General features: G+C 32.2%; 1 protein-coding gene across 2 annotated transcripts in view; it reads right to left on the bottom strand.

Moving 5' to 3' along the window:
• The window catches only part of LOC143365034 (uncharacterized), a 35,126-nt gene that overhangs the window by 836 nt on the left and 20,401 nt on the right, over positions 1-13,889 (bottom strand). The window contains exon 5 of one of the 2 annotated variants that reach the window (XM_076805024.1): positions 13,386-13,433. The exons of the other annotated variant lie outside the window; for it this stretch is intronic. Within the exon in view, the coding sequence (XP_076661139.1) occupies positions 13,426-13,433 (8 nt within the window). The 3' untranslated portion in view covers positions 13,386-13,425. The remainder of the gene's footprint in view (positions 1-13,385; positions 13,434-13,889) is intronic. 2 annotated transcript variants of the gene reach the window in all.

The following is a 13,889-nucleotide window of genomic DNA, read 5'->3' as shown; positions in this document are numbered from 1 at the left end:
CGATATTGCTTATTTTCGACTAAATTTTATATCAGGAATCATCCCATTAGATACTATTCTTCTTGGCTCCTCACGGGGCTACACCCCGCGGCAGTGGGGATAGTTCTGGGACATTCATCGGCTAGATATTTGCGACAAATATCGAGTAAAGTGTGTACCAAGGTTTTTCAGGTTGCTGATCACGAATTCAATGTTAGATTAACATTTTAATTAACCGTTCGTGAAGGAAAAATGAAATTTTGATGAAAAAAAGTTATTTTATATGTCTATGCAAGAATTTAAACGTTTATCTATCTATCAACATTTGTTTGAACATCAAATTGAAATATCAACGTTCCAAACAAATGTTCATACATAGAAAAACGTTTATATTCTTATAATACCAAAGTGTACAAAACAAATCAACAAAATGATAAATGCTTTTTTAAATCTGTTTAGTTTTAGTATGTTTCTTCCTGAGAATCAGAATCAATACATTGATTTTCTACTGATGCATCCGTTAGTAATTGTGAATCTTCAGATGGTATTTTTTTCTTAGAGATTTTATGATGAATATCACTCAGTGAATTATATGGATCTGAATATACCATCATCCTGTGAAATATGTCCCCATTTGTTTTAATTCGCAACATCTTTCGACTATATTCTGCTTTATATGTTTTAAATAATTTGCTTGAAGTTTCCAGAACTTCTTCTGAATAGGCACCAATCGGTAAGATACAGTTTTTTTACTTCTCAAAATCTTGTGTACTTATGGTGGCATGTAGAACCAAGGATACAAATTAACGAATAATTTGACTGTATCGATACAATAATTTTTGACTGATTTATAATTGATACACTTGAGGCATTTTGAACGACTGAACGTTCAGTAACAAAGATTCATTTGAAACTCGTGACCAGCGATTGTAATTATCTCCTCATAGGATGCACTGAATAATATAGCTGTTTTATTAAAAACATTAAAAGTAAATATAAAATTGCATAAGCTTCCTTATTTATTAAGTTGAGGATGTCTTTTCGATAGGAACATAAAATCCTCAATTTAAAATTATTTATATATCGATACCAATTTGTCAATTTTATTTAAAAAATAACCAAATTATTATCATACATATATTGTTAAATATATAGAAATTAGATTCCAGGAGTAGTATTTTTTCTACAATATACTCATTAGTTAGATTCGACTGCACTCGACTGCAAGTACACAATAGTATTGGTATCCTGCGTTTAAAACTAAAACAGTAATTTCTTTTTTTTTGCGCAATCATGTGCAAGATTTTCTTTTAGAATATTGTTTTAGACATGTTCACAAATACTTTCCATACAAAACGAACATGTATTTTTGTGTTTCTTTTTTGTTATTTAATATGAAAGTGGCATAAAATGATTTTTCTTTATGAAACCGTATATTTTAAACTATATACATGCTCATCCATGGTCATGAAAGCAATTTTAACATTAAAATTGCATTATTTAGTCATCAAGGAATAATTTTAAATTACAAAATTATATTCCAACGTGTACAGATTTAACACAATATGAAAAAATAAGCATTGCAGTTCATAGTATTTGAATGAAGGAAAACAGAATTAAAGATATAATTTAGAAACGTTACAATTATTTTTTGAAGGTAATTTTTATTGTTCTTTATAGTTTGAACTATTACTTAATGACATGATAACTCGGATGAGTAATATTCGTAACTTCGCTGGCAACTCGGTCATTGATAAGTAGACAGCGGATCTTTATGCAAAATGAAAACGTTCTCTATCAATTGCGACGGACAGGACGCAAATAAAAAGTTCTTCGCTTCTTTAATAATTTTAATAACTTGCAAACAGTACATCAAAGTTCGTAAATTCTTGAAGTATTTTTAATGGTGCAAATTCTAGGTACTCATTGTTATTATAAATGCATAAATTCTGCAGTCTACTGATAAGTACAACGGGAACGTTCATTCACGATACAGTTTTCTTTCGATATAAGACGATGGCTCCGGACGGCTTTCGTCGTATAGCGAATCAGGGTACCTATTCGGCTTGACATTCTCCTTGAAAGAGAGTTCTTGTAACAAGAAAATGGCCGAAGAATTCGTATTTGTATGAACAACATAAAATCTGCAATTTGCAGAAAAGAAAAAATCTTCAATTATGAAGAAAAAATACTGAAGAGTCATGTTTACGAACGGGAAGACGAATTTACAATTTGTTAGGTGAACCTGATAGTTAGCCTCAATTATTAGACTGTGGATTTTATGCATTCGTGACAAAAATGTGTAGGCATAATTTAAAACAGTAAAGACATTAGAATAGTTTAAAAATGCTACTTTATCATTTTCAGCCTATTAAACATATTAAAAGTATGTGGAGCGCTGGAGCACTAATCATTTAAAATTTGAAAGCGTAAAGAATTACTATTAATTTTTAAGATATATCTTATCATTGAATAATGATAAATCACACTGACAAACGTATATTAAACAACATCAATAATATAAACGTTACAAAATTCCTAAAATTTCATGTTTGTATAAATAAGTGAAAATCAACGGAATTTTTTAGGTCAAGATGTCCTAACATTTTTGAGATTACCTACGAAAAAGAATAGCGAATTTTAAAATAAAAATTATAAAATATCCTAATTTTCTGAATTTCTGGGTCCTCTAACTTTCCTTATCAGTGAACTTGAGGTTGAATGACGTTCCAATTGTAAATATTTAAAACAGGACGCCATAACTTCCAAAATAGTGGATTACTTGTGGATTACCAAATGTTAAATGAAACAAATTTTTCATTCACAAATATTAATTAAAACAAACTTTTGATTAACAGTGTCCTATACTATTTTATAAGTTATAGCTTTCTGTTGAAAATATTAACAAACGAAACGTCGTTTAAACTGAACGCAGCCAATAAGGAAAGTCAAGAATTTCCATATTTCGAGAAATTCCATATTTTTTAGACATTTCCTATAATGTACCTCGCCACTGTTGCCTTAGTCCGCGCGAATTCTCAGAAACAAAGTGTCAAAAGCAGGGAGCCGATATCTCCCGAGTCCGTGCAGGGGTAAATAAACGGTTCGCAAAGTAGTTTTCATAAAAAACAAATTACAAGGTTCCGCACCCTCGTAAAAACATTGTTGGGGGGTAATGTTGCGTATTCCTGGATATTCAGAGCAAATTCCTGCAGAGTTTATTGTTCCCCCTCAAGATAGACAACACCCACGATCATTATAAACACTTTATTATGTTTTTTCCTTGTTTTTGACAGCCCCAAGGGTACTCGTAAGTGTTTCATACGAAATTCTCTCTTCTCTCCTCCGACTTCGTCACTCAACCTACACGATCCGCCACTTTTTTGTAATCTCTACACACCAGATATTTAAAGTTCAAGCGTCCATTTCGTAAATGTAATGAATTCGCTGCTTGCTACTTGCACTCTTAAGAAGATTTGTTTAATATTGCACCGTACGACTTGGATTTTTTGTAGAAGTTAGTTAGTTTACTACACGACGTGAAAAGAAATTGTGAAAAAATTTGCGAGTGGTCGGAATTACAGTGAAAATACTGAAAGTTGTTTTTTGCAGCTTTTTTATGTGAGCCTATATTTAAAAAACATTATACATATATATAACATATACGTATAACATTATACATATTCTGAAAATGCCATCAAAATCGGTCAATTTTGACCACCTTCAAATTTTCAGAATAATTTACACAACAAAATGTATTTTTTAAATTTTCAATATAGGCCCACATTAAAAAGTTGTAGAAAAAACAACTTTCAGTATTTTCACTGTAATTCTGAGAAATTGAAATTTGTTTACAATTTTCTTCACATCGTGCAGTAAATTAATGATTCTAATTTCTCAAAAGAAATCCAAGTCGTATGGTCCAATATTTAAACAGCTATCGTCGTTTTAAGAGTGTCCGAATATTAATACTAGTCACTGTATATTATAACTAGCTACCTCCCACTTTCGAGGGCCTCCACATTTCCTCTCATTTAAACGTGCTGCGCACGTATTTGTTCCGTATATTGCATTCGTGAGAACTGACTTGTAATCGATTTTCCCTTGAAATTGCCAGACAGGGTGGACCAATAACATTGACCACCTTGAATATTTACATTATTTGTAATAATATGAAAAAATAATATATACAAAGCTTGCATCGTATCGAGGGAGAAATATTGTGATACAAACATTTTTTGTATGGGCGATAGTGTTTCGGAGATTTCAAGGTCACCTTGATTTCTTTAAATCGATATATTGACCTTCATATGTCCCAAATCTAATAGACAACGAGATATTTTCGAGGTCATCGGTGATTTGCAGACAATGACTTTCTCAAATATTCAAAATGTTTTTCTTAGAGAACTACAGTGATTTCCAGTAGTATTCGAATAATCTTTAAAAGAAAATAGCTTTTAAAAATGGACCGAACGGCTTGAATTTTTTTGAGAAAATAAAATTTCGAAAGTACAATGTTTTCTCTATATATGTCCACAACACGGGTCTACCTAGGGACATATATCGGCCAGGAGATATTATTTTTTGATACACTGCCCACCGTAGAAAAGGACATAATACGGATCGGGTATATCGGTGTGAACCACTACTAATCCAATAACAAAACTTCTTTATTTTTCATTATTTTTTTATGGGACCTTCACCAACATATCCGTGGCATTTTTCTAATGAAAATGATACCAAATAAGATATAATTTCGATGATATTTACTTGTGCAGTGAACGATGAAGTTACTCCCCATTACAATTATATTAACGGAAAATTAGTGTAAATATAATCCGAATGATATCGTGTTTAGTATCATTTCAATCAGAAAGATTCCAAAAATGTATTGGTGAAAGTCTCATAAAAAAGTAATTAACAATGAAAAAGTTTCGTTATTGGATTAGTAGTGGCCTTCTGGTCTCACACCGCTATTCCCGACCCGTATTATGTTATTATACATTCATGTTATTATATACATGTCATTATACGTTATTATACATTGTTATTATACTCGAGCTTCACGGCCCCTCACGGGGTACACCCCGCGGCAGTGGGGATAGTTCTGGGACTTTTATCGGCTAGATATTTAGTTAAACTTTTTTACCTACTCCTGTATTGAAAATTTATACAATAAATTGGAACAATTTAAGATGGGCTTAATTTAGAGTTAAAAATGAGAAATGTGAAGGGAATATTCATGAGAAAAGACGGTTGATTTCATTTAGTGAAAATTTCGCGGTGTTCTTACTATTTGGTTTTAGACTAGAATAACATGATAATGTTTCCTTGTTAAAGAGGTACGTACAATTACCGTTCGATTCTTTCACAAGCCATTCCAAAAATAAATTTCCGGGTGTTTCTTTTTTTTTGCCAATTTAAATCGCTATTGGAATAGAAAGTTCCAATTTAAGCAAATACGGTTATACTATTACGCGTTCCAAATGATTAAAGAATGGTATTTACGATGGCTTCTGGTAATATTCATAATGAAACGAATAATTACCTCCAGTATTCGTTCTATCATTTTATTCACTGACACACAATGATACTAAATTGATACAATGGTAAAATAAATAAAAAATTCGTAAATTCTGTTTTGAGAATGGTAAACTGAAAGAGCAAAAATATTTAATACAGATTTTATGCATTTACGACGAAATGGGCAAACGAAATACAAAACAGTAAAAATATTCGAAAAATATAGCAATTATTACATTATTTACAATTTGTTAACCCTTTGCAATCGGAACTACTTTAACTCGAAAACCAAACATTTCTTCTGATCTAGAATATTTCCAATCTGCATAATTTAAATGTCTAGTAATTTCTGAAATATAAACACGCTTACTAATTAAAAAAATATTTTTAAGAATGATATAGCTATTTTTAATGGTACCCCAGAGTCGTCATTCGACCGCTAACGGTTGAAATTATTAATAGTTAAAATAAATTTTTATGTAATCCGTAAAACCTAAATTATTTATTTGGAATAAAAGTCCATGGTGTAAATACGGATGCAAGATGTCAGACTAATTTTGCGTAATAAACGTTCTATAAGTGTCAAAATGTTTTGACGAATCGTTGGTTCGATCCTGTCACGCAGAAAACATAACGAATGAATTTGCTAATAATTCAAGAATAAAAGGAATGAGAAATGAGAAGAAGGAGAAAAAGTAACGACGAAGAAAGAGCGTGAAACAGAAAGTAAAAGTTGTTTCTAAAAATTAGTTATCGGAACGATGCATCGCAGGATCTTCCCGGAGCCAAAAATATTCTTCGGGATGCATCAGTAAGAACGGTTCTATCTGGGTAAGGCACGCGACCTCGGAACACAACCATCAATTTCCCAGCTGTTTCGCGATCGCCCACGCTGTCACCCATCTATTCCGCCGCTTTCCGTCTCTTTTGGAAACGCGAAACTCGAAACACGACAAAAAAGACGCGGGACTCTCCCGCGACGGCCTCCTGTAAACTCTTAAAGACTTCTACGCATTTCGATTCAGTCTTTCTCAACGAAATATCAACAACAATTTCAACTGTAACCTACGGTCAGTCAACAAAGCCTCCGCACACATTTCTAACTCTAGCTTTACGAGATCTGTCGAGAGGACGGCTTCTAACATTTTTAATTCACCGATTACAGTATTATCTCCGTAACTGTCGCAAAGATCTCTACCGTAACTGTCCAAATATTATCCCCACCACTGGGGCGGGGGGTCTAAGAACAGTCAAGTGGTGAACACGTTCGACGACCGAGCTAACAAGGGATCGAGTAACGGCGAGACTCACACTAATGCAAGCGATGCAAAACATTGTAACTTTTCTAATTTTTTTACCTTTTTGTTTATAAGTCTTTTACCATTGTATTCGGTTCGTTTTCTAATTAAAATGACACCAAACACGCTATATTTACCCGCGTAATAAGCGTTTAAAGTTCCAGTCGTGAAATAAAATTTAAATAAAATTTAAATAAAAAATTAAACTTTCTTATTTTTCGTTTTTCATGAATCAAGCTTTTACAATCGTATTTGTCTCGTTTTTCTAATTAAAACGACACCAAACACGATATAGTTACGATCATAATTACTTGTATAATAAGCGATTAAAGTTTCAGAATGGAAAAGAAAAAGGGGCAGAGAGTCGAAGCGTCCAACCTCAGTTTCTTTCTCTTTTTTAATCGCTATACTCCTCTACGTTCGGCACACTACAAAGAATGTAGCACCTCTACTATAACCGTCGCTCGACAGACCGGATGATACAACAGTTACGGAAATACTGGTATTCTTAGCTGTGCACCCGCGACAGCAAAGAGATGAAACGTGATTATTGTTTGTTTTTGTTGACAGCTAGGTAAAATTACAAACATTAAAGATATAGCTACTGTTCGGTATTAGACTCCCTCTAAATAATTTTGTGGAGCAGTTTTTATATAAATGTCCATCTAACATGTTATCAAGGATTACCCCCATTACTTTCTTGTCACACTGTACTGTGAGACTACGCACATTTGTATTAATAAGGGGTTCAATTAGCTCCAGTGATTATAATCAGCTGTTCATTATCATCTATATTTTTAGAGTAATTCTTTATTCAGATTAAATCCATGGTTTATTTTTAAAGAAACTAGAACAAGTTCATCGAAATGTTAAACCATCCTTCAATATTGGTTAATGAATTCTAACCCTTTTAAAAAAATTTTATACGTTTACGTGTTATATGTTTATTTTAAAGTTTTGTTATTGGATTAGTAGTGGTGCACACCGATATACTCGACCCGTATTATGTTACACTCCTAGGCGATCGAGGCCACCCGAGTTTCGCTGTCCTTTTATACGTTCGGAACTGTACCAAAGAATAGTATCGTCTGGCCAATATATGTCCCAGGCTAAACCCGTGTTGTGGACATGTATCGAGAAACACTGTATTAGAGTAGAACCTACCACAGTTCGAAAACTTTTTCAATCTCTGACTTTTTCGCTGTAAAAACCCAACAGTTCAAGGAGGTATTAACGATAGTTCACGTACGTGCAAATATTTGAACCGTCCAACAATTTTTTAAACTAATTATAGCAGAGCCACGGATCAGGTGTGTAGATTTAGTCAAAGTGATCGCAAGGTTCCACCTGACCGAGGCCAGGTACCTCAAGCAGCCACTCATATATCCGTTCAAAGATTCATCATCTCCGTAGTTCTACTTTTCATGCAACATAAGTGATTGAAAATATTGAAACCAATAAAATCCCTTGTTCATTAAAATTAATTCTAAAATTTATTCTATTTAATAGTTCATTCTCTCTATATTTTTGTTCCCCAATTAATATGTCTGTTCATATTTTCGCAAGCTTTAGGCAAAGTTTACTAAAAAAAAAAAAACAAGCGACATTTAAATAGTATTACAGTTCAAAATATTCTTAAAAAAAAATTATGTTATCATCTATACGACAGGCCCAAATAATTGTCTTTGTGGCAAAATCTTATAAAAACAATTTCATGAATTTTTTTAAAGCGATGAATCTTACGTTATTATTTTTTTTCTTTGTACTAATTGGTTTGGTAACTCTTTCGTTATACAGTATCAATTACTTCTTCCTTGATTCGAAATCTCAGAGTGGGTAAAACAAAAAAATCGAGGTGATTCTTAATGAATATATTTATCGTTATCGCCCATACAAAAATAAATCATTTATTAAAAGCAAATTCTGAAATTTAATTCTTTTTGGATAATTATTTTTGTGAGAAAAACATGATAGATTGAATCTAAAAATATAATTTTGGCACCAGAGAGCTAGTAGTATGAAGTATAGCTTGTCAAAATTTTGGAACAATCGGCCATGTAGTTTCAACTACGTTCCAAGAAAAACACGTTTAAAGTTTTTTGTTTAGACAAGCCGACAGAATGTAATTTTTGGGTACTTACAGCCATTCCGTTAAAACTTCGAATTTCGAATTGTAACTGTGAGAATATATTTTATAGATATTCTACTCTTGATTAAAGCAAAAAAGTCAATTCTTTATCCTCTACACCAGGATCCCCCGTTTGAATATGCGAATAGATAAATAAATAAGTATATTTTATTTGAAGCGATTCATTTATCGCAAATCGAAGGCGCCACGGAAACCATCTCCGATCAGTGTGTAACAGCTGTCACATTCAATGGGAACGGTAACTCTGTTTTTGAACATTTTCTCCAATACGTCATCGGCCTCCCACACGTTTACGTATTCTTCTTTAAATTCCGCGAATTCTTTCCAGACGACGCGTTTGTTCAAATTGATCGGCGATTGCACACACCGCGCGAACCAGTCAGGTCCATCGAGGAACACACGCGATCCACGATCCTCGACCCGAAGTGGCGCCGAGCTGGATCATGCGCTACATGTGCTCAAACTACTTGTTGCGTCTGACCAAATTCTCTGCGCGCCACTTGTCGCGCTCGATGTCCACGTGCCTTTCTTTCTACGGAGTGATCGGTAACGAAGGGTGCAACCGAAAGGGAGGTGACTCTACATACAAAGACAAAGATAAGTCGAAAATGTAGAATAACATTTGTTCATACGAAGCTTTGTTTTCGTGAAAAGTTGGTCAAAACTATTTTAGCATTATTTTAAAACCATAGTATAGTAGGACGTTAGATTCGTCTTGACGTCAGCTACAATAATATATAATAATATCGATGGGAAACCGAAGATTCATTTTTGGTCCAAAATGTTACAGATTGAAACGTATGTGAAAACATGGAACAATTTGTCACGTTACTGAAACCACTGTATGTAGATTTAAAGATTGAAGATTCCCTTGTACAAGGAATGGTTAAAACTTGATCTACCATTTTGTTAATTTCATCTTATTTGTATCCCTCATAATATTATTAAAAGAATTTTATGGTTTCGTGCAACAAATTTAGTTCGAATTTAATTTTATTGTGGAAAATACAGTATTCTTGTAATGTTTATTATTAGGACATATGCCTTATTATTAGGCATTGTTTTTCTGCGTGGCTAAATATTTGATAAGTATATTATCACGGTACATCGATAATGATAACAATCGACAGATACTTAAAATAACCTCATTATCAGCAGGAAACGGAATTATTTAACTGCTTAATTTGGATATGATTCATTTTGTACCAGATTAAGAAATTTTGTCAACAAATCTTTCCTTTGATCTCAATCAGTGAATCAACGCTGCCAAAACTAATTATTGTACACAATATATTAAAAAACTAATGCTCAAATAGTGCGACTTTGGCAACCGGTATCCAAAATCGTACCGATTTATCTCCAGAATTGTACTTCTTTCTGAAATGGTAAAATTTATTCTGGACATAATTAATAATACACAGAAAATAAAATAGATTCTGTTCTAAAGAAGATGAAGATTACATATGGGTGACTCTATTCTTTGACCAGGTTTAGCAATTATATTATATGTTCGAGTGAATTGTATTTTATTAAGAATTGTAGAACGAGGAATAATTGAAGTAGCAATTATTATGATAAACTTTAGCTTTCATTGCTTACAGTAGATCTATAAAAAAATACTTGAATACTGAGTTTCTAACTCGCCAAGAAATTATCGATATTTTACCTGTTGCAATACCGTGAGAAATAATCGTACAAGAACAAACTTTCACATATTTTGAAGCTTGAAGATTCTACTTTCGCACACAATTATTCATTTTCATCTATACATTGAAACCTTTGTAAAAACACTAAAAGAAAATTTTCGTGAAAGAATCTTCCACAAATTCGAAGACTGAAGCCATCCCTTTACAACGACACCTTAAAAATTGATGGACAATTTCTTTCACTGTTTTATGAAGCCCTCATGGTGTACCTTATGTCACTGTGAAGTTGGCTGTACATTTTTCATTTAAACCATAATAAAACGACTTTAAAAAATCACACATCAACTTTTTTTATATCGTCGTAAAGGGGAGACTCCAATCTTCAAATCTACGGAAGATTCGTTTACGAAAAAAATGTTCAGTATTTCAGAGACGCTTCAATAGTAAAAGTAAACTTTAAAACGAGACTAGGTTTATTGTTGTACTACTGTTTTCAACGAAATTATCACAGTTTAAATATCGGCAATTTCTCTAGAATTCAAGAGTTTGTGTTCAAATACTTTTTGTATCCACTATACATTGTTTTTGTTCTATGGGATTTTTGGGGGGTTGAAAAATTTGTTTTTATTATATAAATAATATAACTATAATATAATATAATTATATAAATAATATAACTATAATATAATATAATTATATAAATAATATAACTATAATATAATATAATATAATTATATAAATAATATAACTATAATATAATATAATATAATTGTATAATAATATACAAAAAACTTTGTAACACGTTGATAAAATTGTATAGAACGTAATGCAAGTTACTTTGACTGCATAAATTCATTTTAAGCAAAACTATCCCCTTCATATACCGTGTACCAAAACCGTAATTTATTTATTAATTAAATCATTTTCAAGAATACGTATTTTTAATAGAATCAGTCCTATCGGTTTTCTCTAATACTAGAACCACCGAGCACTAAACCCAACTGATAAATACTTCTTTACAATAACGACAAGATTTATACAAATTTATAAAACACCTTTATAATTTTAATGATCGTAAAAGAAAAAATCTAAAACCAGTTATTCTGACTCATTTTGAATGTCGCATATACTAAGTGACAACTAGACTGCGGATTTTATGCATTTTTAGTAGAAAATTGCATAAATGCATACTTTTAATCTTTTCACTATTTTAAATTTCAACATGCATTTAGGAATACCAATGTATTACGTTTACTTTACTTAAATCATTCAAGAAACAATAAAATTTCTATTTGGCTCCTGTCTTGTCCAATCGATGCAGAGAATTTTCGTTTTGCATACAGATCCGCTGTCTAGTACTATTAAAAGTATACACAACTCATAGTAGTTAATAGTAACTAAACATTTTCCTCCACGAAGTGTCCATTACTCTAACGTGCTACTTCTTTACACGCGACTGTCTGCAAAAACTAAGAGTAGAAATACTTTTCAACTCTATATTTCGATTGCCCACACAAGGCTTAAAATTGAGTCGATTCTCTCATCCGCCTCTTAATTTTCCGCGAAGAACGCACGTAGTGAGCACGCGGCGCGCGGCGCGGACTCCGAGATCATTCTCGGTTGAAATACGAGCACCTTGTGAGACAATATGTTTATTTTGTAATCGAGCGTGTCCCTCGGCCTACAATAAATATATCGACGGAAATATGCCTGGTATTCAAATGGGAGAACGCGTGGTCAGCGGAGCATTCGTGTATGACTCTGATTCATCCGGATCGCTTCTGTTCGGGAATCAGAAGTTCGACTTTCGAGTCCAAGTTGGAGACCGAGTTCGGGTCCGAGTAAAACAGCCCGCAGACGATACAATTTGTGCTTATTTAACACTAGGTTTGCGGAGCATTAAAAATTATTGTTCCACGTTACTTCATAAAAATAACAAGAATGCATTTCATGTTGTGCATTTATAAAAAAAATGGATAGGTTTAATATAAACCACTAAAAACATTAGAAGATTTAAAAAATACTGTTACATTATTTTCAACCTATTAAACATAACAAAAGAGAAAATAAATTTCTATTTCATTCCAGTTTATTGCATATCATGTAGAAAATTTTTATTTTGCATAAAGACCCGCTGTCTAATTATAATATATGTGCAAAGAAATAAATTTGTTGAATGATTCGTCATGGATGTATCTTGATAATCTATATAAAAAAAATTCCGAATCCGTCAAAATGACGGGTTCTAATATTTTTAATTCACGATTATCGAAACTGTAAAAATGCATCCATGAGGAGTTAATTAACAAGTTTATTTCTTTGGACATATATTATTTAAAAAATGGCTAAAAATTCTTGTTATTTTTATGAAGCAATGTAAAATAGTGTTAGTAAAAAAAAATGCGGTAAAAAGTCCCTTTTACAGACATCCAGGAAATAAAAAAAATTTTATACAGACAATTATTTGAATCTTTAGAGCATGATGCATTGTATTTTTGTGCGATATGTATAAATTACTAACTTGCTTACATAGCTGTAAAGATGTCAATCTTAAAATGACTGAAAACTAGGATTATTATTTACAAGTTTGCTGTTGTTTTAATTTGACTAATTCTTAATGGAGACAACAGATATACATGCTAGATATATATTTGAATTGTACCAAATATCATTTTGATATTTTTTTATTTACATACAATTCCATATTTTCCATTTTTATTGTTAATTTTAAAAGTTGTTGCGTGGGGTGACGCGTTCTGTCTGGTATCATTACAAATAGCAAAGCCTTACCTTCAATATAGAACAAAAATTGGCTGCTACTAGCTGCTACTCAACCACCTAGAACGATTTTTGTTAATAATAGTCGTTCTCAGTTAGTACGTAAAGACTTTTTGGTCTTGCATGGTTTTAAATTATAAATCCCACCATGCAAGAGAAGTTTGTTAAAAATCTTTTGTTTAAAAAATCTATTGAAAATCCATTTGTAAATGAAGATCATTCGTACTCCAGTTGCAAATGAAATTCACGTGTATTTAATTACACGTGTGATATTCCACATGTACTTAGTCAATCGTGCATTAATACATCCTCATTAGTATTAATGTTCTAAAAATTGCACGAAATATAATAAGGACATATTAATTTAATGCACGGGTGATTAAATGCAGTTGAAGTATTACACGTAAAATAATAAACGTGAAATAGTACTCATGTATTTAAATACACGCGAAATAATACACGTGTACCAGTGTAACTAAAATGACACGTACTGACGTACGTGTACGCGAAATAGAC

Source organism: Halictus rubicundus, chromosome 2 (assembly GCF_050948215.1).
Source record: "Halictus rubicundus isolate RS-2024b chromosome 2, iyHalRubi1_principal, whole genome shotgun sequence".
NCBI classification, from domain to species: Eukaryota; Metazoa; Arthropoda; class Insecta; order Hymenoptera; family Halictidae; genus Halictus; species Halictus rubicundus.
Note: the sequence above shows the minus strand (reverse complement) of the source record. Positions and strands in the feature narration are given on the sequence as shown.